Source organism: Phascolarctos cinereus, unplaced genomic scaffold (assembly GCF_003287225.1).
Source record: "Phascolarctos cinereus isolate Bilbo 61053 unplaced genomic scaffold, phaCin_HiC Scaffold_4;HRSCAF=312, whole genome shotgun sequence".
Lineage (NCBI taxonomy): Eukaryota > Metazoa > Chordata > Mammalia > Diprotodontia > Phascolarctidae > Phascolarctos > Phascolarctos cinereus.
Window position 1 is genome coordinate 21059770 of NW_027555847.1, and position 22886 is coordinate 21082655.

Consider the following 22886-nt stretch of genomic DNA (forward strand, 5'->3'; position numbering starts at 1 on the left):
TATCTGAGGCAGGATTAGAACTCAGGTCTTCCTGACTCCAGCACCAGATGCCTTGAGGACCTGGTGTAATATGTCATATGAAAAGCATTTGCCCTGGAAAAGAGATGTCTTCAAGAGATGTGGCATGGTTCTGCTTGGCCCCAAAGGTAGAATCAGGAGCAATGGGAGAAGGTGCAAAGAGTCTGATTTATACACGATGTCAGGAAAATTATTTCTAATAAGAGCTGTCCCCAAATGGAAAGGGCTGCCTTGAAAGGGAGTGAGCTCCCTGTCACTGGAAGGCTACCAGCAAAGGCTAGATGAGTTCTTGTTGGCCGCGCTGTAAAGAGAATTCTCTTGTAGGTGCCAGTTGGATTAGATTAGAGGTCTGTGAACTTGGACAGGAAAAAATTACATCTTTATTTTCATGACCCTCTAACAGAAACTTAGCATTTCTTCCATTATGAATGTAGGCAAGAGACATTGTTCTGAGAAGGAGTGCGTAGGCTCCACCAGATAAGCAAAGGTGTCCACGACAAGCTTAACAACTCCTGCATTAGAAGGCTCCTGGGGTCCCTTCCGACGGTGAAATGCTAGGATTCTGTGGGCCTGGCAGAGCAGGTTGATATGTTGGGGTGCCTCTGGGTCGCACAGATCCCGTATGTGTGGAGGGGTTAGATGAAAGAAAGCCTCATAGCAGCCTGGCTAGCTGAGCCTCTGGAAGGATCAATGACCTGGGGCAGAAGCTGGCTCCCAAGCCAATCTATCCTCCTACAGCAGAGAGGAAAACGGCCACTACAATGAGATCAGATGAGGCCTACAAGGGACAGGGCAGAGAGAGAAATAGGATCACGAGGCCTTGGGGAATGGCCACTCGGGGAGCTCAGAAGAGAGAGGGAAGACACAAAGGAGCAGTCCGAGGGAAGGAGAAACTTAACAGTCTCCACTAGCAGCTGCAAACAGGGAAAGAAGGAAGGTCTACCTAGAAAGGATAAGTGGAGGGAAGCATGAAGCTCACCTGTCATGAATCGAGTTGATATAAAGGTTAACGAACCAGCTGAGGGAATACTGGTACATGGGATCGATGTTGGCCAGGTCTGCGATGCTGAAGAACAACACCGAGGAATGCTTTGCGATGGGCCGGTAGCCTTCTCTCGACTCTGCTATTTTGATTTCTGTTTTTTCTGCAATCTGTGAAAGCGAGAGAAATCAAGAATAGAAGAGGGCTTATATTCAATTTCTGGAATAATCTTTTTTTTAGAGGAACATCCCAACATAATGACAATAATACCAGAATCAATACAGTTGGAGATTATATGTGGGTGTATATATACATATACATACATGCATACATATATATATATAATGTGTGTGCATATATGTATATATATAATGTGTGTGCGCGTGTGTGTGTGTGTGTGTGTGTGTGTGTGTGTGTGTATATGTAATGTATATTTGTTGTGAGGCAATTGGGATTAGGTGACTCGCCCAGGGTCACACAGCTAGCAAGTGTCAAGCGTCTGAGGCCAGATTTGAACTCAGGTCCTCCTGACTCCAGGGCTGGTGCTCTATCCACTGAGCCACCGAGCTGCCCTGAGATTATAATTTTTTAAAGCCCATCCCTTGCTCAGTTTTCCAGAAGCAAAAACGGCCTAACAGACTGAGGTTTGTGCCTCACGTATAGATGATCACTTTCCAGGTCAGGAGCACTAGGAGACAGAGACATACGATGGAAAGAACAACGGCTCTCTGTGGAGAGGCAGCCTGGGTTCAAATCCCACCTTGGACACTTACTCCCCACATGGCCCTGGGTGAGTCCCTTCATCCCCCTGAGCCTCAGTTTCCCCCTCTGTCAAAGGCTGGGCTCACAGTCTTTTCCAGTGCCGAACCAGTGACCCAGGACCCTGTGACATGAGTGCCCGTGCTTCCTCTGACACTCACTACCTGTGTGGCCTTGGGAACATCACTTCATCCCTGGGCTTCAGCTTCCCCAAATGTAAACGTCGGACAAAGTGACCTGCGGTCCTGTCTAGCTCTAAATCTGTGGTGGATGAACTACAGCGCGCTCTCTATCCCCTGCACTATACGCCGTCTCACAAGCCTTTATGACCCTTTGTTAGTGCAGCTACACAGCGCCGGGGCTGCAGTCAGGAAGACCTGAGCTCAAATGTGGCCGTAGACAACTCCTGGCTGTGCGACCCTCAGTTTCCTCATCTGTGAAATGGGGAAAATAACAGGACTTACCTCCCAGAGGATCAAGCGAGACAGTAATTGTCAAGTTCTCAGAACAGTGCTTGGCACATAGTAAATGTGGTACAAATGTTAGCTATTAACTATTACAATTATCATTATTATTGTTTGGGTGGGTCAATGGTGTGCAATTGTTAACTGCGCTTTTTAAAATATGTTAGTTTGACTCATAATTGTCAGGAGTAATGTCTTCCTCCCATTCTTACAATTAATACAATAAGCTAAGTAAGGGTTATAAATACTTAGGAAAAGTTTAAGAACTTTATCAAAATCACCCGATCTCAGAGTCATGGGGACTTTGGAGATCATACCTTTATTTAGAGCTGGCAGGATCAATCCCAACCCCTTCATTCCCCAGATAAGGAAACAGTGGCACAAAGTGGTTAGCTGACTTACCCAGGATCATATAACTAGTATCTAAGGCAGGATTTGAACCCAAGTCTTCTTGACTCTAAATTCAATGTTTTTTACACTGTCTATGCTAATCTAACCCACGCATGAACAGAAATCCCTTCTATAGCACCCCCAGCACCCCTAAGGCAGCATGTTCCAATTTGGAACAGCTCTAATTTTCAGAAAGCTTTTCTTTACACTGAGCTGAAATCCGCAAAATAATAGTAATAATGACAACAACTGCTGACACTTATATAGTGCTTACTATGTGTGAGGCCCCGTGCTAAGTGCTTTACAAATATTACCTCATTTGCTCCTCACACTTCCTACATGGGAGGTAGGTGCACACATTTAGCACACATTTTACAGATGAGAAAACCAAGGCAGACAGACAAAGGTCAAGTGACTTGCCTAGGGTCACGCAGCCACTCTGTGTCAAAAGCAGGCTCTACACCCTGGTTTTCCTGACTCCAAGGTCAGCCCTCTATCAGTTACACTGTGCTGACTTCTAATGGAAGTCCCCATCTCTCAGATATTACGGAAGCCTTTTTTTTGTCTGTTTAATCATTTGCTCATTTGTTTCTGGTTTTACCTGCTGTTTCTTTAAGATCTCATTGGACATGAGTTTTGCTGAATCTAAGACTTTGATTGCGCTTTCATCCTCCAAAATGTTCCCTTCTGAGGATGACAGCGTCTCCAGAATCTTGCTCTCTATGTCGCGCAGCTGCTTCTTGTTGGCGGCAGACTGGAGAATCAGAGCATTTCTCTCTTCTTCCAATTCTGGTCTAACAAAGGAGAAGCATCTTCTGTAGGAACTTGGCTCTGCAGCCATCAAACACGCATTCTGTCACAACTTTCATAAACTTAGAGGATTAAGGAAAAGTAATGAAGGGAAAACCAATCCGCAGAAGATGGCAGATCAGAGGCAACCCAGCTGAACTCTCCCAACATTCCCCTCCAAACACCTTTAAAATAATGCCTCAGATCAACCAATAAAGGTAAGGGTGAGACATTTTCCCAGCCTGAGAAAACTTAGGAGGTTGACAGGAGGAGTTTGTAACCCCAGGGCAGAGGCCTGTCCAGAGCGTGCACACACACAGCAGCAGCAGCAGGAGCTCTCAGACCAGAGACAGTAAGGGGGTCAGACAACTGGGCAGAGAGAAATTGGGGGGCCCCTTTGCTGGCACTGGTTGGCAACTCTGCTGCTTACATGCAGTTCTGGGGTGGAGAGGAGTGCTGGGGGTCAGTCACAAGGGAGAAGGGGCCCTGGTCATGAGCACCAGCACTTGTGGCTGTAGGGGACCAGACGCCCTTCCTGGGTAAAGACCACAGTATAGACCAGGAGAGCAGTGACCAAACCTTCCCCAGTATCACACCACCCTGGAAGCACCAAAAACTTGCAGACCCCCCGAACTAGCTAGCTCTGAAAATAGTAGCACAAAAAAAAAAAGCCTGAAGCTTGGGACAGTGCCTCCCCACACCCAGAGGAACAAAGCCCAACTCTTTAACATAAAGATCAAAGTCAGGAAATTGGGGAAATGAGCAAACAACAACAACAACAAAAGAATTTGACCACAAATAGCTACTTCTGTGGCAGGGATGACCCAGACATAAACTCAGAAAAAGACAATGTGACAACAGCTACAAGCAAAGCTTCAAAGAAAATGCTAATTGGATCCAAGCCCAACAAGAATTCCTGGAAGAGTTAAAGAAAGAGATAAGAGTGGTAGAGGAAAAATCTGGGGGGGAAATGAGAGCAATACAAGAAAATTATGAAAAGAGAATTAATAGCTCGGTAAAAGAGGTACAAAAAATACTGAAGAAAATAACACCTTTAAAAATAGAATTGGCCAAATGGAAGAAGAGGTACAAAGCTCACCAAAGAAAATAATTCCTTAAAAATCAGAATTGGGCAAGTGGAAGCTAATAACAGCATGAGACATCAAGAAACAATAAAACAAAGTGAAAATAATGAAAAAAAAGGAAGAAACATGAAATATGTCATCAGTAAAACAACTGGCCTAGAAAACAGATCAAGGAGAGATAATTTAAGAATTATGGGCTGCCTGAAAGTCATGACCAAAGACAGACCCTAGACATCATATTTCAAGAAATTATCAAGGAAAACTGCCCTGATATGTTAGACCCAGAGGGTAAAATTGAAATTCAACAAATCTACTAATTACCTTCTGAAAGAGATCCCAAATGAAAACTCTCAGGAATATCGTGGTCAAATTCCAGAGTTCTCAGGTCAAAGAAGCCAGAAAGAAACCATTCAAATCAGTCAGGATCACACAAGATTTAGCAGCTTCCATATTAAAGAAGCAGAGGGCTTGGAATGTGATATTCCAGAAGGCAAAGAAGCTATGATTACAACCAAGAATGACACACCCAGCAAAAATGGGTATAATTCTTCAAAGGGAAAAAAAACATTTAATGAAATAGAGGACTTTCAAAGATTCCTGATGAAAAGACTAGAGCTGAACAGAAAATCTGACTTTCCAACACAAGACTCAAGAAGCATAAAAAGGTTAACACGAAAGAGTAATCAAAAAGGTCTTAATAAAGTTAAATTGTTTGCATTCTTATATGAGAAGATGACACATATAACCCCTAAGAACTTTATCTTTATTAGGGCAGTTAAAAGGCATGAGTGTGAGCTGATTACGTTGGCATGATCTCAAAAGAATGAAGGGGTGAAAAGAGGGATGTACTGGAAGAAAGGGGCAGGGAGAGGTAGAATGGGGAAATTTTCTCACATAAAAGAGGTACACATGGAAGAGCTTTTACAATGGATGGGGAAATGGGGAGAAGGGGTGGGTAGTGCTTGAATCTCACTCTCATCAGAATTGGTTCAAAGAGGGAAGAACATACATGCATATTCAGTTAGGTATAGAAATCTGTCTTACCCAATAGGGAAACAGGAAGAGAAGAGGATAAGAGAAAGTGTGGGGAATGACAAAAGGAAGGACAGATTAAGGGAGGGAATGACTAGAAAAAAAAACAGATTTTTGAGGAAGGACAGGATAAAAGAGAGAAATAATAGAAGTAAATGGGACAGAGGGAAAGACACAGTTGGTAATCAAAACTGCGAATATGAATGGGATGAACTCACCCATAAAACAGAAGCAGATAGCATAATGGGTTAGAAAACAGAATCCAACATGCTGTTTATAAAAGACACACTTAAAACAGAAAGACACACAAAGTTAAAAATAAAGGGTTGGAGCAGAATCTATTATGCTTCACCTGAAATAAAAAAAAAAAAAGACAGGGGTAGCAATCATGATCCCAGACAAAGCAAAAGCATAAATAGACCTAATCAAAAGGGATAATCAGGGGAACTATATTTTGCTAAAAGGTATCATAGACAATTAAGTAATATCATAATTTTTTACATCAAGTTTCTCTGATAAAGGCCTCATTTCTCAAATATGCAGAGAACTGAGTCAAATTTATAAAAATAAGAGCCATTCTCCAACTGATAAATGGTCAAAGGATATAAACAGGCAATTTTCAACAGAAAACAAAGCTATCTATAGTTATATGAAAAAAATGTTCTAAATCCCTATTGATTAGAGAAAGGCAAATTAAAACAACTCCAGGTACTACGTCACACCTCTCAGAAATGACAAATGCTAGAGGGGATGTGAAAAAATAGGTACATTAATGAACTGTTGGGGGTATTGAACTGGTTCAACCATTCCAGAAAACAATTTGGAACTATGCATATTTGTAGAAGCTCTTTTTGTAGTATCGAAGAATTGGAAATCCCGGGGATGCTCATCAACTGGGGAATGGCTGAACAAGTTGTAGTATATGATTGTGATGGCGTACTACTACACTATGGGAAATGACAAGGGGTTGGGGGTGGTTTCAGAAAAACATGGCAAGACCTACACAACCTGATGCCAAGTGAAGAGAGAAGAACCGGGAGATCATTGTGCACAGTAACAACGATGCTGTAATGATGATCAACTATGAAAGACCTGGCTGCTCTGATCAAGACAATGATTCAAGACAGTTCAAAGAAGCTGTGATGAAAAACGTGATCCACCTCCAGAGAGAGAACTGATGAACTCTGAGTGCTGACCGAAGCAGACTTTTTCACTTTGTTATTCTTGCTTATTTTGCTATCATGGCTAACGTGGAAATAGGTTTTGGATGATTTCACATGTATAATTGATATCATACAGCTTGCCTTCTTAAGGGGTGAGAGAGGGACTGAAGGGAGGGAGAATATCAGGAGCTCAAAACTTTTTTTTTAAATTAATGCTAAAAATAAATAATAGGTTTAGGTTTTAAAAATAAAATAAATGTCACAGGTGATGAGAGGTTCCAGTCTACCCTAGCAGCCGATCCTAGGGTATCATAAATATTACTTACACAAAAAAGTTTATTTTTTCCATTGCTAAGCAAATTTGCCACGCTTCCATTTTAAGCTCCTAAGCTCTCATTCTACTGTCATATACTGTTATATACTGCTCAAGACAGAGAACACTTGCATAAGAGCTCACTGGTGTCTTACATGATATATATATATTCAGTCATGTCAAGGACCAAACTATGTTTCCTAAAACACATCAATAGAGAGTGAAAGCCTAACACGGTTAACACGTGTATTAGCTATTAAAGAATAACTACGTAAATTATATAGCAATATAAAATATGACATAACTACCCCAAAATGCATAGCTGTAGTGTAATAGCCTTCAGTGACCTTGCTAGAATTTACAACCTCTCTGGCCATGTCTAAGAAAGCACCTACCTCTCCTTGGCAACCACAATTCCTAGCAACTGGTCTTCAAGTCCTTCTGGTGTTATCATGAAATTGAGCAGAGAAACCTTCGTGGCCAGCTCAGGCATATAGTGCGGATTTCTCAGCTTTGTGGTGATGTAGAATTTGAAATCAAAGGAATACTCAATAGTGACTTCCCCGAGCCTGATGCAGTCGATGCCTCCTGATGTTTCAAAAAACAAACAACAACAAAAAAACCCAGATCAAACTGGTTGGCGTAACTCTCCTTCCCTGAAAGCCCTTATTGGTGTTTCTTTAATGACTTTAAACTGCTCTTAATGGCTAACAAAGATGAAGACTGAGCTTAATAATCAGAGAATAAGGTTGGATCAGTCAGCCAATAACTATTAAGAACCTACTACGTGCCAAGCACTTTGCTGGGCACTAGGAGACAGCGCAAGGATGAAGTTGAACAGTGTGGCTCATTCGGGAGATGGACGTCCTTTTGGTGACCTTTTTTGATCCCTCCAGATCACATTTTTAAGGATTTTTCTTTCTTTCCTTTTACCCCCAACCAGAAATCCAAATCTTTTGCAGAAGATACTTAAAGATGGCAGATACACTAGACTTTGACAGTGAAGGCTGTCCTCCTTGACTGGGAAAGGCCAACCCAACCATGACCCAAACTTAACCCTGTTGTTCATACCTTGGGATTCTTTGTGTTTGCTAAACATGTGATACCCTTGGCCCCCTGTCCCGTGTCTCATCTAATGGGTAAGCCATCCCAGACCGCAGCAATGAAAGAAGCAGCATCTGGTCTTTCCTCGCCCATTCCAACCATTCACTCACAAGTGACAATCAGACATCCACCCTTCAGAGATGGTAATGTCAACGACCTATGATTTCATCAGCGCGAGAATTCGCTCCACAACCATCTATCGAGAACTTATAGTCTTAGGGAGTTACCTGAGGCTCAGAAGGGAGGTGAAGTCACAAGGGGCAGACCCTCCTATCCCTTCACACCAGTGCAATAGCCCACAGGGTGCTGGCTGGTCTCTCCCCCATTACTGTCAAAGTGATCTTCCTAAAGAGCGGCTCTGAACACGTCACTCCCTTACTCAGTAAATTACAGTGCATTCCCAGCATCTTCAGGATTAAACAGAAAATCCTTTGCTTCCTCCTCCCCTCTGACCACTGACCTCCCTGGCTTCCTTAAGCCCCAAATAAAATCCCACCTTCCCCAGGAAGCCTTCCCCAACCCCTCTTAGTTCCAATGCCTTCCCTCTGTTACTTATTTGCTCTTTTTCCTGCACAGAGCTTGTTGGCACATATCTGTTTGCACATTGTCTCCCCTGTTAAAATGTAAGCTTCTTGAGGGCAGGGACTGCCTTTAGCCTCTTTTTGTGTCGCTGGCATTTAGCATAGCATCTGGCACACTATCTAGTAATAGGCGCTCAACAAACGTTTATTGAATTGAACTGAAATTGAATCATAGGCACTAGGGATACAAAGACAAAGATTAAACCACTCCTGTTCTCATAGAGGTTACATTCCATCACAGCAGAGAAAACATGTCCGTATATATTTTTTGTTGCTGTTATACAGTCATTTCAGTTATGTCTGACCTTTCACAAACCTGTCCGTGGGGTTTTCTTGGCAAAGATATTGGAGTGGTTTGCCATTTCTGAGGCAAGGAGAAGTTAAGTGACTTGTCCAGGGTCACATGTCTGGATTTGAACTCAGGTCTTCCTGACTCAAAACCCAGATCTGTATCCACTGTGCCACTTAGCTGCCCCTATATATAAATACAGAATATATGCAAGATGCTTTGGGGGGGAAGGCGCTACCATTAGGGAGTGGACGGTGGGGTTAAGAAAGGGCTTTATGTAGAAAGTGGCACTTTAGCTGAGTCTTGAAGGACATGAGAAATTACTTGAGGTGCAGGTAGGAATAAGAGCATTGCAGGAATGGGGAGTAACTAGAGTCATGGAGGGCCACATGCATGGAAGCACAAGAAGGCCAATTGCTCTGGACCTTAGAGTATAGGAAGGGGACAGATGGCACTAGAATTCAAAGAGCTACTTCCTTTCATTCTGCAAAGACAACTTGGCTTATTAATTATTAGTTTTTCTAAGTCAATAGTTTTCAAATGGCCAAATGAGAGTATGTATATAAACCTTAAGAATATCATGAGTTGATATTGTTACTACTACTACTACTACTACTATACTACTACTACTACTACTACTACTACTACTACTACTACTACTACTACTACTACTACCACCACTATAATTTTCCTTTTTTACCTTGTTTAAACGTTTGTCTAAGCAGTAAGGGCTCCAAAGAAGGATCTAACTCTTCCCCAACATTTTCTAAAAGAAGCGGAGCACCAAATTGAATGCAATTTTCCAACGTCCTCATGTAGTCTGAATCTGAGAGTTTAATCACGCTTAGTTGGTTTTCCCTCTCAGAGTTCTTAATCCACTTGTTGGCTTGACCCTGGGGATCAATCATTAGAGGCCTGAAACAGAGAAGGAAGAAAAGTAAAGAGGGTCTAAAGTTTAAATTGCTTTGTAATGTGGGTGTTGCTGAGATAACGTACTCTCAGACATAGACTAATTACTGGCTCAACTAAAGAGAGAAAAGACAGAGGGAAAGGTTTGGAAAACACATCACAGCTAAAAATATGAATTAAAAAGTAACATTATGAGAAATATTTGGGAGGTAAGGAGGGATAACAACAAAAAGAAGTTTCTCTTGTTTGCATTTTCCTCTGAGGTAAAATCACAAATTCAATGAAAATTTAGTTGGGTTTTAATTGAGAAGGCCTACAACTGAGATCTATGCAGGAATTTAAAACGTGCCTTCAAAAGGAAAGGAAGACAGAACCAATAAAGCAGTGCTAAAGTCTTATGACAAAAATGCCAAGAATTCCAACCTTTCCACCATATTTGAGGCTCTTCTAGGACTAGGGCAATGGGGCAGAGTGCCTGGGACTCTGGGGGTTGAGGCCTTCTGCTAATGGGGCCAAGCAAGCCTTTGGACCTCACATAGATCAGTTATCTTGACTCTATCCATTGCTACCATCCACAAGATAGGCTCCAGCCCCCATCTCATTTATGACATTACAAATACATGCCATTGGCCCCAGTAAAAATATCATAGCTAACATTTACAGAGGACTTTAATGTTTGGTAAAGGCTTTACCTGAGAGGCACAGGTGATGTTTTCATTTCTGCTACTAACTGCAGAAAGGAACTTCAGAAGAGAAAGACAGATCTGAGAAGTGAACAAGCAGTTGTGAAGACAGCGTTTGAGAAGTGGGATTAGATTTCTGCACCATGGCCCTGAAACATAGGAATGACAGGCTCCTGGCCAGGGATGGGGTATACCTAACAAGGCCTGGTAAGAATGTATTTGTCTTAATAATCCAATTTGTCTTAATAATCCAATTAAAAAGTATATTCAACCAAGGAACAAGGAGAAAGAAAATATAAGCTCACCAAGCTAGATCCCACATATAGAAAGTATAGAAAGAAGAAAAATCAGGGGCAACACCCACACATTCATAGGAGACAACACACAAGAAATATCATGGCCCAAACATTTACATACCAAAGTACTGGTAACAGAGAAGATGAATGAGGGCACACTCCTTTCTTTATGAGGTTATTAAAGTTTCTAAACATCCTATGTGGTGGTAATTTTTGCTGTAAACTTCTCCATTTACAAATACCATCTAGATGAAAGGACTACTTTTCTGAGGAAAGCATTTTCCTGAATGTGTTCTAGGGTCACAAATTCCAAGAAAACACTGCAGATCATCTGGTTACATTACCCCTATCCTACCACGAGAGGGAGAATGGTGGAGTGAATGGATAGAGGAGCCAGCCACAGACTCCAGATACCCTGATTTCAAGCCTTGACTCTCACTCAAAATGACTCTGTGACCCTGGATAAGTCACCAATCTTGACCTCCGGGCAACTCTCTCAGACTACAGTTGTAGAAGGTTGCCAATTAGCATTGGCAGAAGGTATTTGCACATCTGGAGTTGCCAAGGTGATGAAATCACATACTAGCACCAAAAATTCAATCATAATCTGACATTGACATTATTAGGGAAAAGGTCTGGAGAAAAAAATGCTATATTCTTTCTTTAGAGACTGGGATTAAATATGTGAGAAGAGTCACCATTTCACTGGTCCTTACCAACGCCTGGAATTGCTAACAATCACACCATTGTCTATAGAGAACGCATCTGTTGGTAATCCAGCAATATTCCAGGCTCTAATCTTGACTGGATCTCCCAGAATCTTACTCAGGGAGAAATCATCGGAGCAAGGGATTTCTTTCTCCTGTAAGAAATACAAGGCAATATACAGTTCTGATTTCTTTCATGTTACAGCTGGAAAGTTTCATTACAGTATCAACTTGGTCCTCCAAATGTGCAGTTAGAGTCACATTTTGGCCTGGATATGATGCCGGTGCCTAGAAATCTATGCCAGACAAAAATAATCTCTGGCAGGTCCCACCAAGTTGAAAGGTTTGGGCCCTGGATCTGAGGACGCCTGTCATCTGAAGACCAGCTTCAGTGGCTTGACAGGCTTAACACTAAAAGGCTGGCCAATGGCAATGACTAATTTTGGCCATCATAACTCACAAAGACTACTTTATAGGGTGTGGGGGAGTTGTGAGCTGGAAAGGACCTCAGAAACCATCCCATGCAACCCAGTCATTTTGCAAAGAGGAAACTGAGGCCAGTGAAGGTGATGTAACTAGTCAAAGGTCATGCAACCAGAAAATGGCAGAGCCCAGGATTTAAACCCAAATCTTCTGACTCCAAAGCCAGTGCTTTCCTCCCCATACCCCAAGATGCCTACACTGATGAAATCATGGATCTTCCAAAATACTGATAGATAATTTTAATGAGCATTAGCAAGGATTAGCATTTAATGATACTCAAATATTACTACATGTGCAAATATTCCAATGGATCTGTGATCTCATTGATGTGGGCATTCCCTTCAGTGACACACATGTCTGCCCATCCCATGCTACTGTAGCCCATGGCCTTTCAAGAACTCACCCAGAGGGTCCAACCAACAAGCTGGTAGCCTTCATCAAGCTCACTGTCCATTCTTCATGATGTAATGGAAAGAGCCATTGGCTTCTAATCCCACCTCTAACTTTATTAGCTCTGTGACCTTGAGCAAGTCCCCAAATCTCACAAGGCCTCAAATGCCTCAGTGGTAGCAGGTGGAGATCAGAAGAGACCACTCCTGAGGTCTATTCCAGAACAAAATGGATGACCTTATGATCCTTGCTACCTAGCCAGCCCTTCTTTTCTCCTTTCATACATTTTCCTGATAAGATCTTGTCATCCTATTCCATTAATAACTCCTAAATAAATAGATAAATGAACAAATAAATAAAAGATGGATGGATGAATAGATAAATGAATTAATGAATATATAAAAATGAACAAAAACAAAGATTAAAAGGACCCAAATGAAAACTTGAGTTTGTAAAGGAAAATGATTATTTTTTAGTAACTTCAGTATTTCTATCACCCAGATACCATCCTTCCCCCACAAAGTGTCTAAAAAACTAGGCAACAATGCTCCAACGAGGTAAAATACAGAAATAAATGTCCCGTCTATAGCAAAATTATTTTAAAAATAGTCAGAGAATATTTTGTAAGAGCAAAAATAAAACTAGAAATCAAGTGGGTGCTCATGCCTAGGGAAGTGGCTGAACCACTCGTGGAATATGTGGCTGTTGTTTATTAGTCACGGCTAATTCTTTGTGACTTCATTCGGGGTTTTCTTGGCAGAGATACTGGAGTGGTTGGCCATTTCCTTCTCCAGCTCATTTTACAGATGAGGAAATTGAGGCAAAGTTGAGTGACTTGCCCAGGGTCACACAGCTAGTAAGCATCCAACTGGATTTGACCTTAGGAAGATAAGTCTTCCTTACTACAGGTCCAGTGCTCTAAGCACTATGGCACCACCTCGCTGCCTGGGAATACATGGCAGATGTAAGTAACAGAATATTATTGTGCCATAAATGACATATATGAGGAAGTCAGAGAAATATGGGAAGATTTGTTTCAACTGATACAGAGCAAAGAAAAAAAAAAGAAAGAAAGAAAGAAAGAAAGAAAGAAAGAAAGAAGAAAGAAAGAAAGAAAGAAAGAAAGAAAGAGAAAAGGCAGGACTAAACTACTTGCAATGACTACAAAAACAGAAATGAGAACACTAGAAGGCAGCTATCATAATAAATGCACTGAGCAACCTTGGTCCCAGAGAACAGAGGATGGAGTGGGGAAGTGAGGGACGAGGAGTGGAATGTGCGTGAGCTGTCCGGTTGGGTCACTCTGCTCGTCAGGTTGCTGAGCTTCTGTATGATTGTTCCAAAGGAAGGTTTAGCCTCAGTGGAAGCTCTTGGGCTGCGGAAGAGGGAAGTGGGGCGTAGAGAACATTCATAAGACTTTAAATAAAAAAGAAAGTGCCACGTGCCCAGCGACAAAAGCAGCATCTGACTCTTTTGAGACAAAACCTATGAAGGATCCATCCATTACCTTACACAACCTACTCCAGTCCTTTGTGCACTCATGTCGGAAGCCTGCAGTGAAAGCCCCCAGGTAGGCGATGACTCCTGCTGATATCAATACATCTCCTGTCAGGTTGTCGTACGTGTTTTGAAGGTCATCTGCTGCTTTAGACCATCTGTGAGCAACCAAAGACAAAATAAAGGCTGGCAACAGGAAACATTAGCCAAGCATGGACTGAGCAAAGGCCTCAGGGTACTCTGGAAAGAGCCCTGGGGCCATAAGGAGGTGTGGATTCTAGTTTCATCTCTGTCCCTGATGAGTTTAAGCTCATCTTGAGCAAATCACTTAGAATCGCTGAGTTTCAGCTTTATCTTTAAAATAAGTGGACGGGTGATCCCCAAAATATCCTCTAGCTCAAAAATTAAAACAGATAGAGGACAGCTCCTACATCTGATTACTAGAATACCATATACTTAATCCAAGATTTCTTAATCCTTCAAAACTACAACAGCAACAAAATATCCCAGAAAAGCATTTTGCAGGGTAACATTCCCCAGATTCTCCCCCACAATGTCCCCCACAATGTTAAAATAATTACTAAACCATCGAAGTTATATTATGTCTTACTGTCAAAGACCCGGGGAAATCAGGCAGCATTATGGTAAGAGTGTTGAGTGTGGAAGCGTTAGACATTTGTTCAAATCCAGGCTCAGACACTTAGTATTTGTGACTTAACTTTACTGGTCATTGGACAGGTCACTTAACCTTACCAGGCCTCAGTTTCTTCATCTGTAAAAACAATGAGGCCAGACTAGATGACACCTATCGTATTTTCTCACTCTAGCTCTATGGTCTCGTGATCTTACAGTTAAATTTGACAAATATTAACTATGTTTCTGCTGTGTACAAGGCCCTGGCATAGGATGACATAAGGAAAATAACTTCTTTTGAATGAATAATTCCAGTGCACGAACCCCAAATTCCAAGGTTGGCAAAATACTTAAAAACATAATAAAAATGACCAAAAAAAGAGGTGCTGTTGAACAACATTCTTAACAATATTATTTGTAACCACAAAACAAACTAGAAACAACCTAAATGTCCTACAATAGGAGACTAGTTAAATAAATTTCAGGACATTAAAGTATCAGCTGATCACTTAGTAAGCATCCATAACACACCTACTTTAAGCACACTGCCTCGGAGTGTCTGGGAATTCAAAGACAAAAGTGAGCAAATCCAAAGTCAACAGAAGGTGATGTGGGGAGAAAGGCATTGGCATCTGAACTACAGTGATGATTGTGTGAAGGCCAAGCCACTGGCTGGACAGATGTGAGAACAGTAGAAATGATAACTGAGCAGGTAGGGAGCGCGTGTGGCTGAAGATGTAGTTGTAGTTGGGGAGACTGGAAAGATGGTAGTGCCCTCAACAGAAATGATGAGTCTGGAGTTTAGAATGGGGAAGGGAGAGAAACCAAGTTCAATACTGGACATGTTGAGTTTGGGATACCTACTGGACATCCAGTGACAGTGTGGGCCTGGGGCTAAGGCTGGACGTACAGAGCTGGCTGTCAGCAGCAGAGTGATGAGGAGCCAATGAGGTCACCAAGAGAGGGTATAGAGAGAGAAGAGGATGGAGGGCAGAGCCTGGGGGAACACACTCATGCTTCATCAAAGGAGACAAGGAAGGAATCATCACATGACAGGAGAAGAACGAAGACAGAGAAATTTCCTGAAAACCCAGAGAGGAGAGACAATGGAGAAGAGGGGGTTTTACAGTGTCAGATGCTGGGGAGAAGGCCTGAGAAAAGGCCATGGACTTGGCAATGAAGGACTTTTCCAGTTGTTCCCTTCCCCCTAAGGCCCCACCACCACTAGTGCCTTCCCTCTGACACTACCTTCCACTCAGGGGTGTGCTGCCTTAACCACCAGATTTGGCGGAAGGGGGAGTTTACAAGAAACACCTAAGTTTTAAGTTTATTAACATTTTCCACATCACTTTCTTATGGGTAGACAATTAAAAAAGCCACAATAAATCAGGCCTTGATTTGTGGCAGTTGCCAATTTTCAAGGTGTAAACGCTCACAGTGAAAAATTAAGAATTGCTAATTAACAAATTAACAATGACCACACCTTCCTGTAAGCCAGTTTGAAGTGGTTCCGGCACAGCCCACCCCATTTACCCTTGTTTGTGCATAGCAGCTGTGTCCGCCATTAAAGAGGGAGCCCCTGGAGGGCAGGACTGTGTATTTTGTTTTTTGCCTTTCTTTGTATTTCCCATCATGTAGCACGATGCCTGGCACACAGCAAACACTTAATAAGTGCTCTGTTGACTGACTGACGATTTTGGAAAGTCAGTTTGGGTAAGTGATGAAGTCAGAAGCCAGACTGTGGAAAGTTTAGAAGAGTGACAGGAAAAGAAGGAGAAACAACAGAAGTAGATAATTTTTTTAAGGAGTTTGGCTGAGAAAGGGAAGAGGAAAATGGAGCGTTTAAGGGGATGGGGGATCCAGTGAAGATGTTTAGAGGATGGGGAGACCAGGGTGTGCCTGCAAACAACAAAAAAAGAACCAGCTGATTGGGAAAGATCGAAGGTTAGGAAAGGTGGGGATGATCACAGTGGCAACCACTTGGGGAAGACAAGAAGGAAGAGGCTCAGCAACAAGGGTCAGTCTTGGACAGGAAAAGGCCATCTCTTCATCAGAGGATGCGGTAAAGGAAAAGAGACTGGGGGATGAGGTCAAGGGGTTTTGAGGGGAAGCCAGTGGGGAAAGGGATGCTCACAAGAGTCTCATTTTTGGCTTGTTTCTGGCATTGGGACTTCAGTCTCCTATTCTAGAAAAATGAGACCACCATCACAAGGAATACTTCTTCTTCAGGAAGATGATGGAACTGACCCACAATCAATAGGACGTATATTCTGAATCAGTATTATGGTGTTAAAATGAAGTCAACTCTCCGACTGGTTCTCTTGAGAAAAGAGGCAGCTAGGTGGGCAGTGGATAATGTGTTGGAATTTTATTCTTACCTATTAAAATACTAATAGCTAACATTCATATAGCGCTTACTATGAGCCAGGCACTGCATTAAGTGCTTTACAAATATTATCTTATTTGATCCTCACAACAACCCTGATACTGTTATTATCACTACTATAGATAAGGAAACTGAGGGAGACAGAGATTAAGTGGCTTGCCCAAGGTCACACAGCTAGTGTCTGAGACCAGACCTGAACTCAGGTCTTCCTGACTCCAGTCTTGGAGCTCTATCTGCTGCCCCTCAAACACTTAGGAGCTGTGTGACCCTAAAGAGTCATTTGCCCTTTCTCAGCCTCAGTTTTATCTCTAAGATGGAAAAATAATAGAACTTACTTCACAGGACTTTTGTGAGGGATCAAATAAGGTAACAATTGTCTTTACATTAACCCTAACCCTAACCCTAACCCTTTACCAAACATTAAAGTCCTCTATAAATGTTAGCTATGATATTTTTACTGGGGCCAATGGCACGTATTTGTAATGTCATAAATGAGATGGGGGCTGAAGCCTATCTTGTGGATGGTAGCAATGGATAGGGTCAAGATAACTGATCTATGTGAGGACCAAAGGCTTGCTTGGCCCCATTAGCAGAAGGCTCCAACCCCCAGGGACCCAGGCACTCTACCCCATTGCCCCAGTCCTAGAAGAGCCTCAAATATGGTGGAAAGGTTGGAATTCTTGGCATTTTTGTTGCAGACCTTGTTTTTTCTCCACCCAGTCCACCAATCAGTTTGGACGCTCTCTCCAACTTCTTTGCACAGAGCTCCACCTGATCTTCCAGCCGGACTTTTTCCTCGGTCTTTTCAAGGAAGGTCTGTTGTAAATTGGCCAGGCGATCCTCCACAGCCTTCAGCTCTGCTCTCTTCTGATTCAAAAGATTCATCGTCTCTCCCAGGGACTTCTGGGCTTCAGCTAAACGGGCTTTCTTGGGAGCAACCACCTAGGTGGAAACAATTCTGTGAAAATTCTAGTTACTTGCAACATATACACAAAATTCAAGACACTCACAAACCTTCACATGGTGCGTAACTTAACCCTTTGGGCAAATCAATGACATAGGATTGTTTCATGCCACTAAGCAGGAAAAACATTTTAAAAGAGATATTTCAGGACAGCAAAAAAGGATCTTAAGGAAAAAATTTAGAAAATATGGGAAGGAAAATAAGAGACACATTTTTTGGGACACACTGTGGGAACTTGTTTTGATGCTGCATGTCTGTTGTAAAATTTCATTTTTCTTGTTTTCTTTTAAATTGGGGTGATGGAAAGGGACAAGGAAGGAAAGAAAGAAAGGAAGAAAGAAAGAAAGAAAGAAAGAAAGAAAGAAAGAAAGAAAGAAAGAAAGAAAGAAAGAAAGAAAGAAAGTCATTGAACCATTTTTCAAATCAGTAAGAAGACCAGAAAGAATCAAAGATAAGTAGTGTGGTTTTAAAAGATTTTGTTCAGTCATGTCTGACTCTTCATGACCTCATTTAGGGTTTTCTCAGCAGAGATATTGAAATGGTTTTCCATTTCCTTTTCCAGTTCATTTCACAAATGAGGAAACTGAGGCAAACAGGGTTAAGTGATTTGCCCAAGGTCACACAGCTAGTAAGCATCTGAGGCCAGATTTGAACCCAGGTCTTCCTGACACCAGGCCCACTCTATCTACTGTGCCATGGAGCTGACCCACAAACATATTTTCTGCTTGCTTTGGCCTGGTTTTGAACCAGGGACTTTCCACGTTTTAGGTGAACTTGATAATCATTACACTAAAGCAACTATGTTTTAAAAGAAAAACCAGCTGTCCATAATAGGTTCATTCACTGTTCCACACACAGTCCTCTTTTTCTGTTCTACTACATATATGGAAATGCTCACTTTATTTGGTGCTGGCTACGTTTGCAGTGAAAAAAAATGTTTTAAAGAGTAAACAATGCAAGTCCAATATCTTATATTTAAGAAACAAAAGTGATGAGTCTGATGCTGATTCCTTCTGTGCAATCTCCTGCCTTTGACGAGAAACTGGGGGCAGGCCGAGGCTCTGGCTTACAAGGGGAGGGCTCACTTATAGATTTGCTCGCGATCGATGATGCAACGGGCCTGAAGTCAGTTATGGAAATACGGAAGGGGAAGGTGAGAAGGGGTAGAAAGAGATGGCTCAGATTGGAAAGAGACAGGGAAGGGCCAGAGGAGTTGGTATCCAAAGACTGAACTGAACAACTCATAAGGGAAAGGTGGGATTACAAGAAGAAATATGTAAAGTGCTTTTTAAGCATTCAAGTGTCACACAAATGCTAACTTATTCTTCCTATTATTGACTGGTTTGGTTTTTGGGATGAGAAAGTAATTTAGGATGGGGAGAAATCCCTTGGAGAGGGTTGCAGCAATAAGTGTACTTGAATCAATCAGGATATTTGGTGATTATAAAGAAATGAGGAGTACGAGCATCTATGAAGCAACCAAAGAGTTCTGGGATACACAGAGAAATGAGGTTCTTCTCTTGTAAATGGCCAGAAAAGTGGGTGGGGATGGAGGGTGATTGCTACCTCTGAGTATAGTGGGAGCTTTTTCTTTGCTCTGGAACTGTTGTTTCATTACATTAGTGTGGACAGCCCCTCTACCAACCCAGATCAGAACCTCATCTGCAACTTACAGTCCAAGAGAAGTGCCTAAAAAGTGGAGAGGTCATTGGTCCAAGGTCACAAGCTGTCCTGACTCCAGCGCCTACTCTGCACCAAGCTTCTTCTTGTTCAGGTGTTCTTCAGTCACGTCTGTCTCCTTCGTGACCCCTTTTGGGATTTTGCTGGCAAAGATACTGGAGCAGTTTGCCATTTCCTTCTCTAGCACTGTACCATGTAGCTTTTCACTAAGTTTCTTGGCCAATTTTAAGCTGAATGGATTGTATGATGTTTATGCTGAGGCTGTGACTTTAGGCAAAAACATAAAGATGAGGGACAATTGTATTTGGTGTTCCCCTTAGCTCTGTGGGAAACTGAGTAAGAGGATGAGATGAGAAAAGAGGAAAAGGGCCCCATCAGACAGTCCCGTGTGCATCCCAGAGAGTCTTTGGGTGGCAAGGAAGCATCTGGGTGAGGTCGGATCATCCCCAAAGAATTTACCAACTGAAAGTGTGAAGGAGGTAAACAAACACATGGAAAATGGGACAGATCTGCCCTTTCTGTAATCAATAACCACGAACAGTCACATTTGCAGGATCTTTGCTCAGTGTGATACGTGCAGAGATAGAAAATGCACCTAGGACGAAGACGATGGACAGAACTGCTAGACCAGAGTACACACAGATGACCTACGGGCTTAGAAGACACAACACTAAAGCCTCCTGGAGTTACATTTTCCAGCTATGTTAGAGAAGGAAGACACCAAAAGAATGGTGGGGGGGACCATGATTACCAAAACAGAGGACATTCTGGGAGATGACATCAGCAACTACTGACCCAAGTGACAACTGTCAGGAGACGCAGCAGGGCAGAGGGGATGAAGAGTGACCGGCCAGTCTGAGTCAGAAGGAGCTGGGTCTCAGTCCTGCCTCTGACACATCCTAGTCATGTAACCATGACCAGGGACTAAGTTTCTCAGCACCCACGGGCCACTCCACAAAATTACTGTTTGACAATGAACTGCCCATCAGAAGCCATGGAGGAAGGGGCCACATTGAAGGGTTCCTCATACAGATGGACCCTCAGGCCCAGGCCAAGCACATAAAATCTATGGTCTATCCACGTATCAAGGGCACCCTTGATGAAAATATCAGAATGTATAAACGAGGTTTTGAAGATTATTTTCTATCTCCACACAGTCACACAATTAACTAAAAGTTATAGATAATGCAAGTTCCCACTGGTTTCTTTTTTGTTAATTATCCGTAAATTTAAAGAAGCACAGCTCAGGAGGGGAAAAAATGAATCCTTAAGTGACTCTCATGCAGAGGTTAAGGTCAAACATGAGTCCTTAAAATACATAATCTCAGGAGCATAGGTGGCACAGTGGATAGAGCACTGGCCCTGGAGTCAGGAGGATTTGAGTTCAAATCCAGCCTCAGACACATAACACTCACTAGCTGTGTGACTGTGGGCAAGTCACCTAACCCCAACTGCCTCACTAAAATATATATATATATATATATAAATCTCACAAAAAAATAAACACAGCCCCAAAGGAGAGATAGGAGAAGTAGTATATACGTGCTTCCATAAACACTTGTCTTCTGCATTATAATACAGCTCCCTGGAGAGCTGGGATTAGTTCTTACTTTGTATTTGTATTCCCAGGGCCAGCCCAGGGCCTGGTACCGGGTCAGTACCTGATCACTGCTTGATTGGTCAGTCCGTCTCTCCATGTATCTTTGGCAAATGTGGCTGACGGGGGTGAGCTGAGCCCAGAATTGAATTCAAGAATTCTGGGCAAATCCCAGAACGCATTTGAGGATTTGCCCAGTGAGTTCAACAGTCTCAAATTTTTTTATTCTCTGAAACAAAATTCTATTTATACTGATACTTCTCTTATGACACTTTATAGTATGGAAGAAAATTGTAGACAAATTGCCAATCTGTATTGGCAAAGGGTGTTTCCATGCTGGGAATTCACTTATGAAATCATGGGTCTGGCCAAACATGGATGTGTATACATATGTGTGTGTATATTATACACACACACACACACACACACACACACACACACACACACACTCATACACACACATAGGTATCTGCTTATTTCAACTTCTAGGAACTTTTTAGCACATAGACTATTTCCGTGAGCACGTACATTACCTTTGCAACTCTGTCATAGACCTCCATAGCCATAATCCATTTGCACAGACCCTCAGCCGCAGAAGACGCCTTGGCCACTTTAGGAGGGTCAAACTCAGGGTTTGTTAGGTATTCACCTCGAATCTTCTGCATAACAGACACCTACAGGACATGTAGTCAGTCCTCAAAGTTAATGAATACAAAATTTGAGGATGGAAAAAATAATAGCCTAAAATTGTAGAATCTTTTTGGAGAGCAAAGCAGCAATAAAATACAGTCAGAGTTTCAAACCAAATCCTGTGCTTGGAGCCCAAAAATTACATCATTCAGAAGAGCCATTTGCTCGAAGACTTTCATAGCAGTGTTATTTGTAACTGAAGAAAACTGGAAGCAATCTAGGTGTCTAGTAACGGGAACAGCACACTGCTGTCTGCTAATTGTGCTGTAATTAACTGCAACGCAATTAGGACTGACAAGTATGAGGACCACAAAGAATTTGGGAAGGCCTTTATGAAGTAATGGGGATAGCGATAGATACAGGGATGGGGATGGCTGTGGGGACTGAAGGTGAGGAAGCTCCTTCCACCAATGCAGGTCGGCAGCTTCTCTGCAGCCTATAGTCTCAAACTGCTGCCTAGAATGCCAAGAGGGAAGGGACTTACCCAAGGGATTTACCCAACACAAGGTCCAAAAAAGACCATAATCAAGGCATATACACTAACTGGGGCCACGTAAGAGGAAATGTGAACTGGGAATGGACAAAGAATCTGGATGGAGACTTAGAGGGAGGGACTAAAAGATTACATTGGGGCATAGCAGAGAGCCAATGGTGAAGTCATGAAGGTCTGGATTCAAGTCCTACCACTGACACACACTAGATAGGTGACCCTGGATAAGTCACTGAACCCCTCAAGGTTCTAGAGTCTTCTAAGACTTTAGGCTGCAGAGAAACTGCCGACCTGCATGAGAGAAGGAATTTCTTCATCTAAGAGCTCCCTGTGCCAATAAAATCACAAGCCCGGTCCCAGTGCTGGACCTGTTCAAATTCATTTATTTAAATGTAAAAAAAAAAAAAAGGTGAAATAAGTTTGCTTAGTTATATCGATATTTAATATTGTTTTTATTCAGTCATTTCAGTCATGTCTGATTCTCCATGACCCCATTTGATTTTTCCTTGACA

At 42.3% G+C, this 22886-nt stretch overlaps 1 protein-coding gene across 1 annotated transcript in view; it reads right to left on the reverse strand.

Moving 5' to 3' along the window:
• DNAH12 (dynein axonemal heavy chain 12) overlaps positions 1 to 22886 on the reverse strand; it is a 182171-nt gene that overhangs the window by 41242 nt on the left and 118043 nt on the right. The window contains exons 52-59 of the mRNA XM_020968975.2: positions 21728 to 21868; positions 17654 to 17895; positions 13945 to 14092; positions 11574 to 11719; positions 9670 to 9884; positions 7391 to 7583; positions 3215 to 3407; positions 998 to 1170 (exon numbers count right to left, since the gene is read on the reverse strand). Of these exons, the coding sequence (XP_020824634.1) occupies positions 998 to 1170; positions 3215 to 3407; positions 7391 to 7583; positions 9670 to 9884; positions 11574 to 11719; positions 13945 to 14092; positions 17654 to 17895; positions 21728 to 21868 (1451 nt within the window). The remainder of the gene's footprint in view (positions 1 to 997; positions 1171 to 3214; positions 3408 to 7390; positions 7584 to 9669; positions 9885 to 11573; positions 11720 to 13944; positions 14093 to 17653; positions 17896 to 21727; positions 21869 to 22886) is intronic.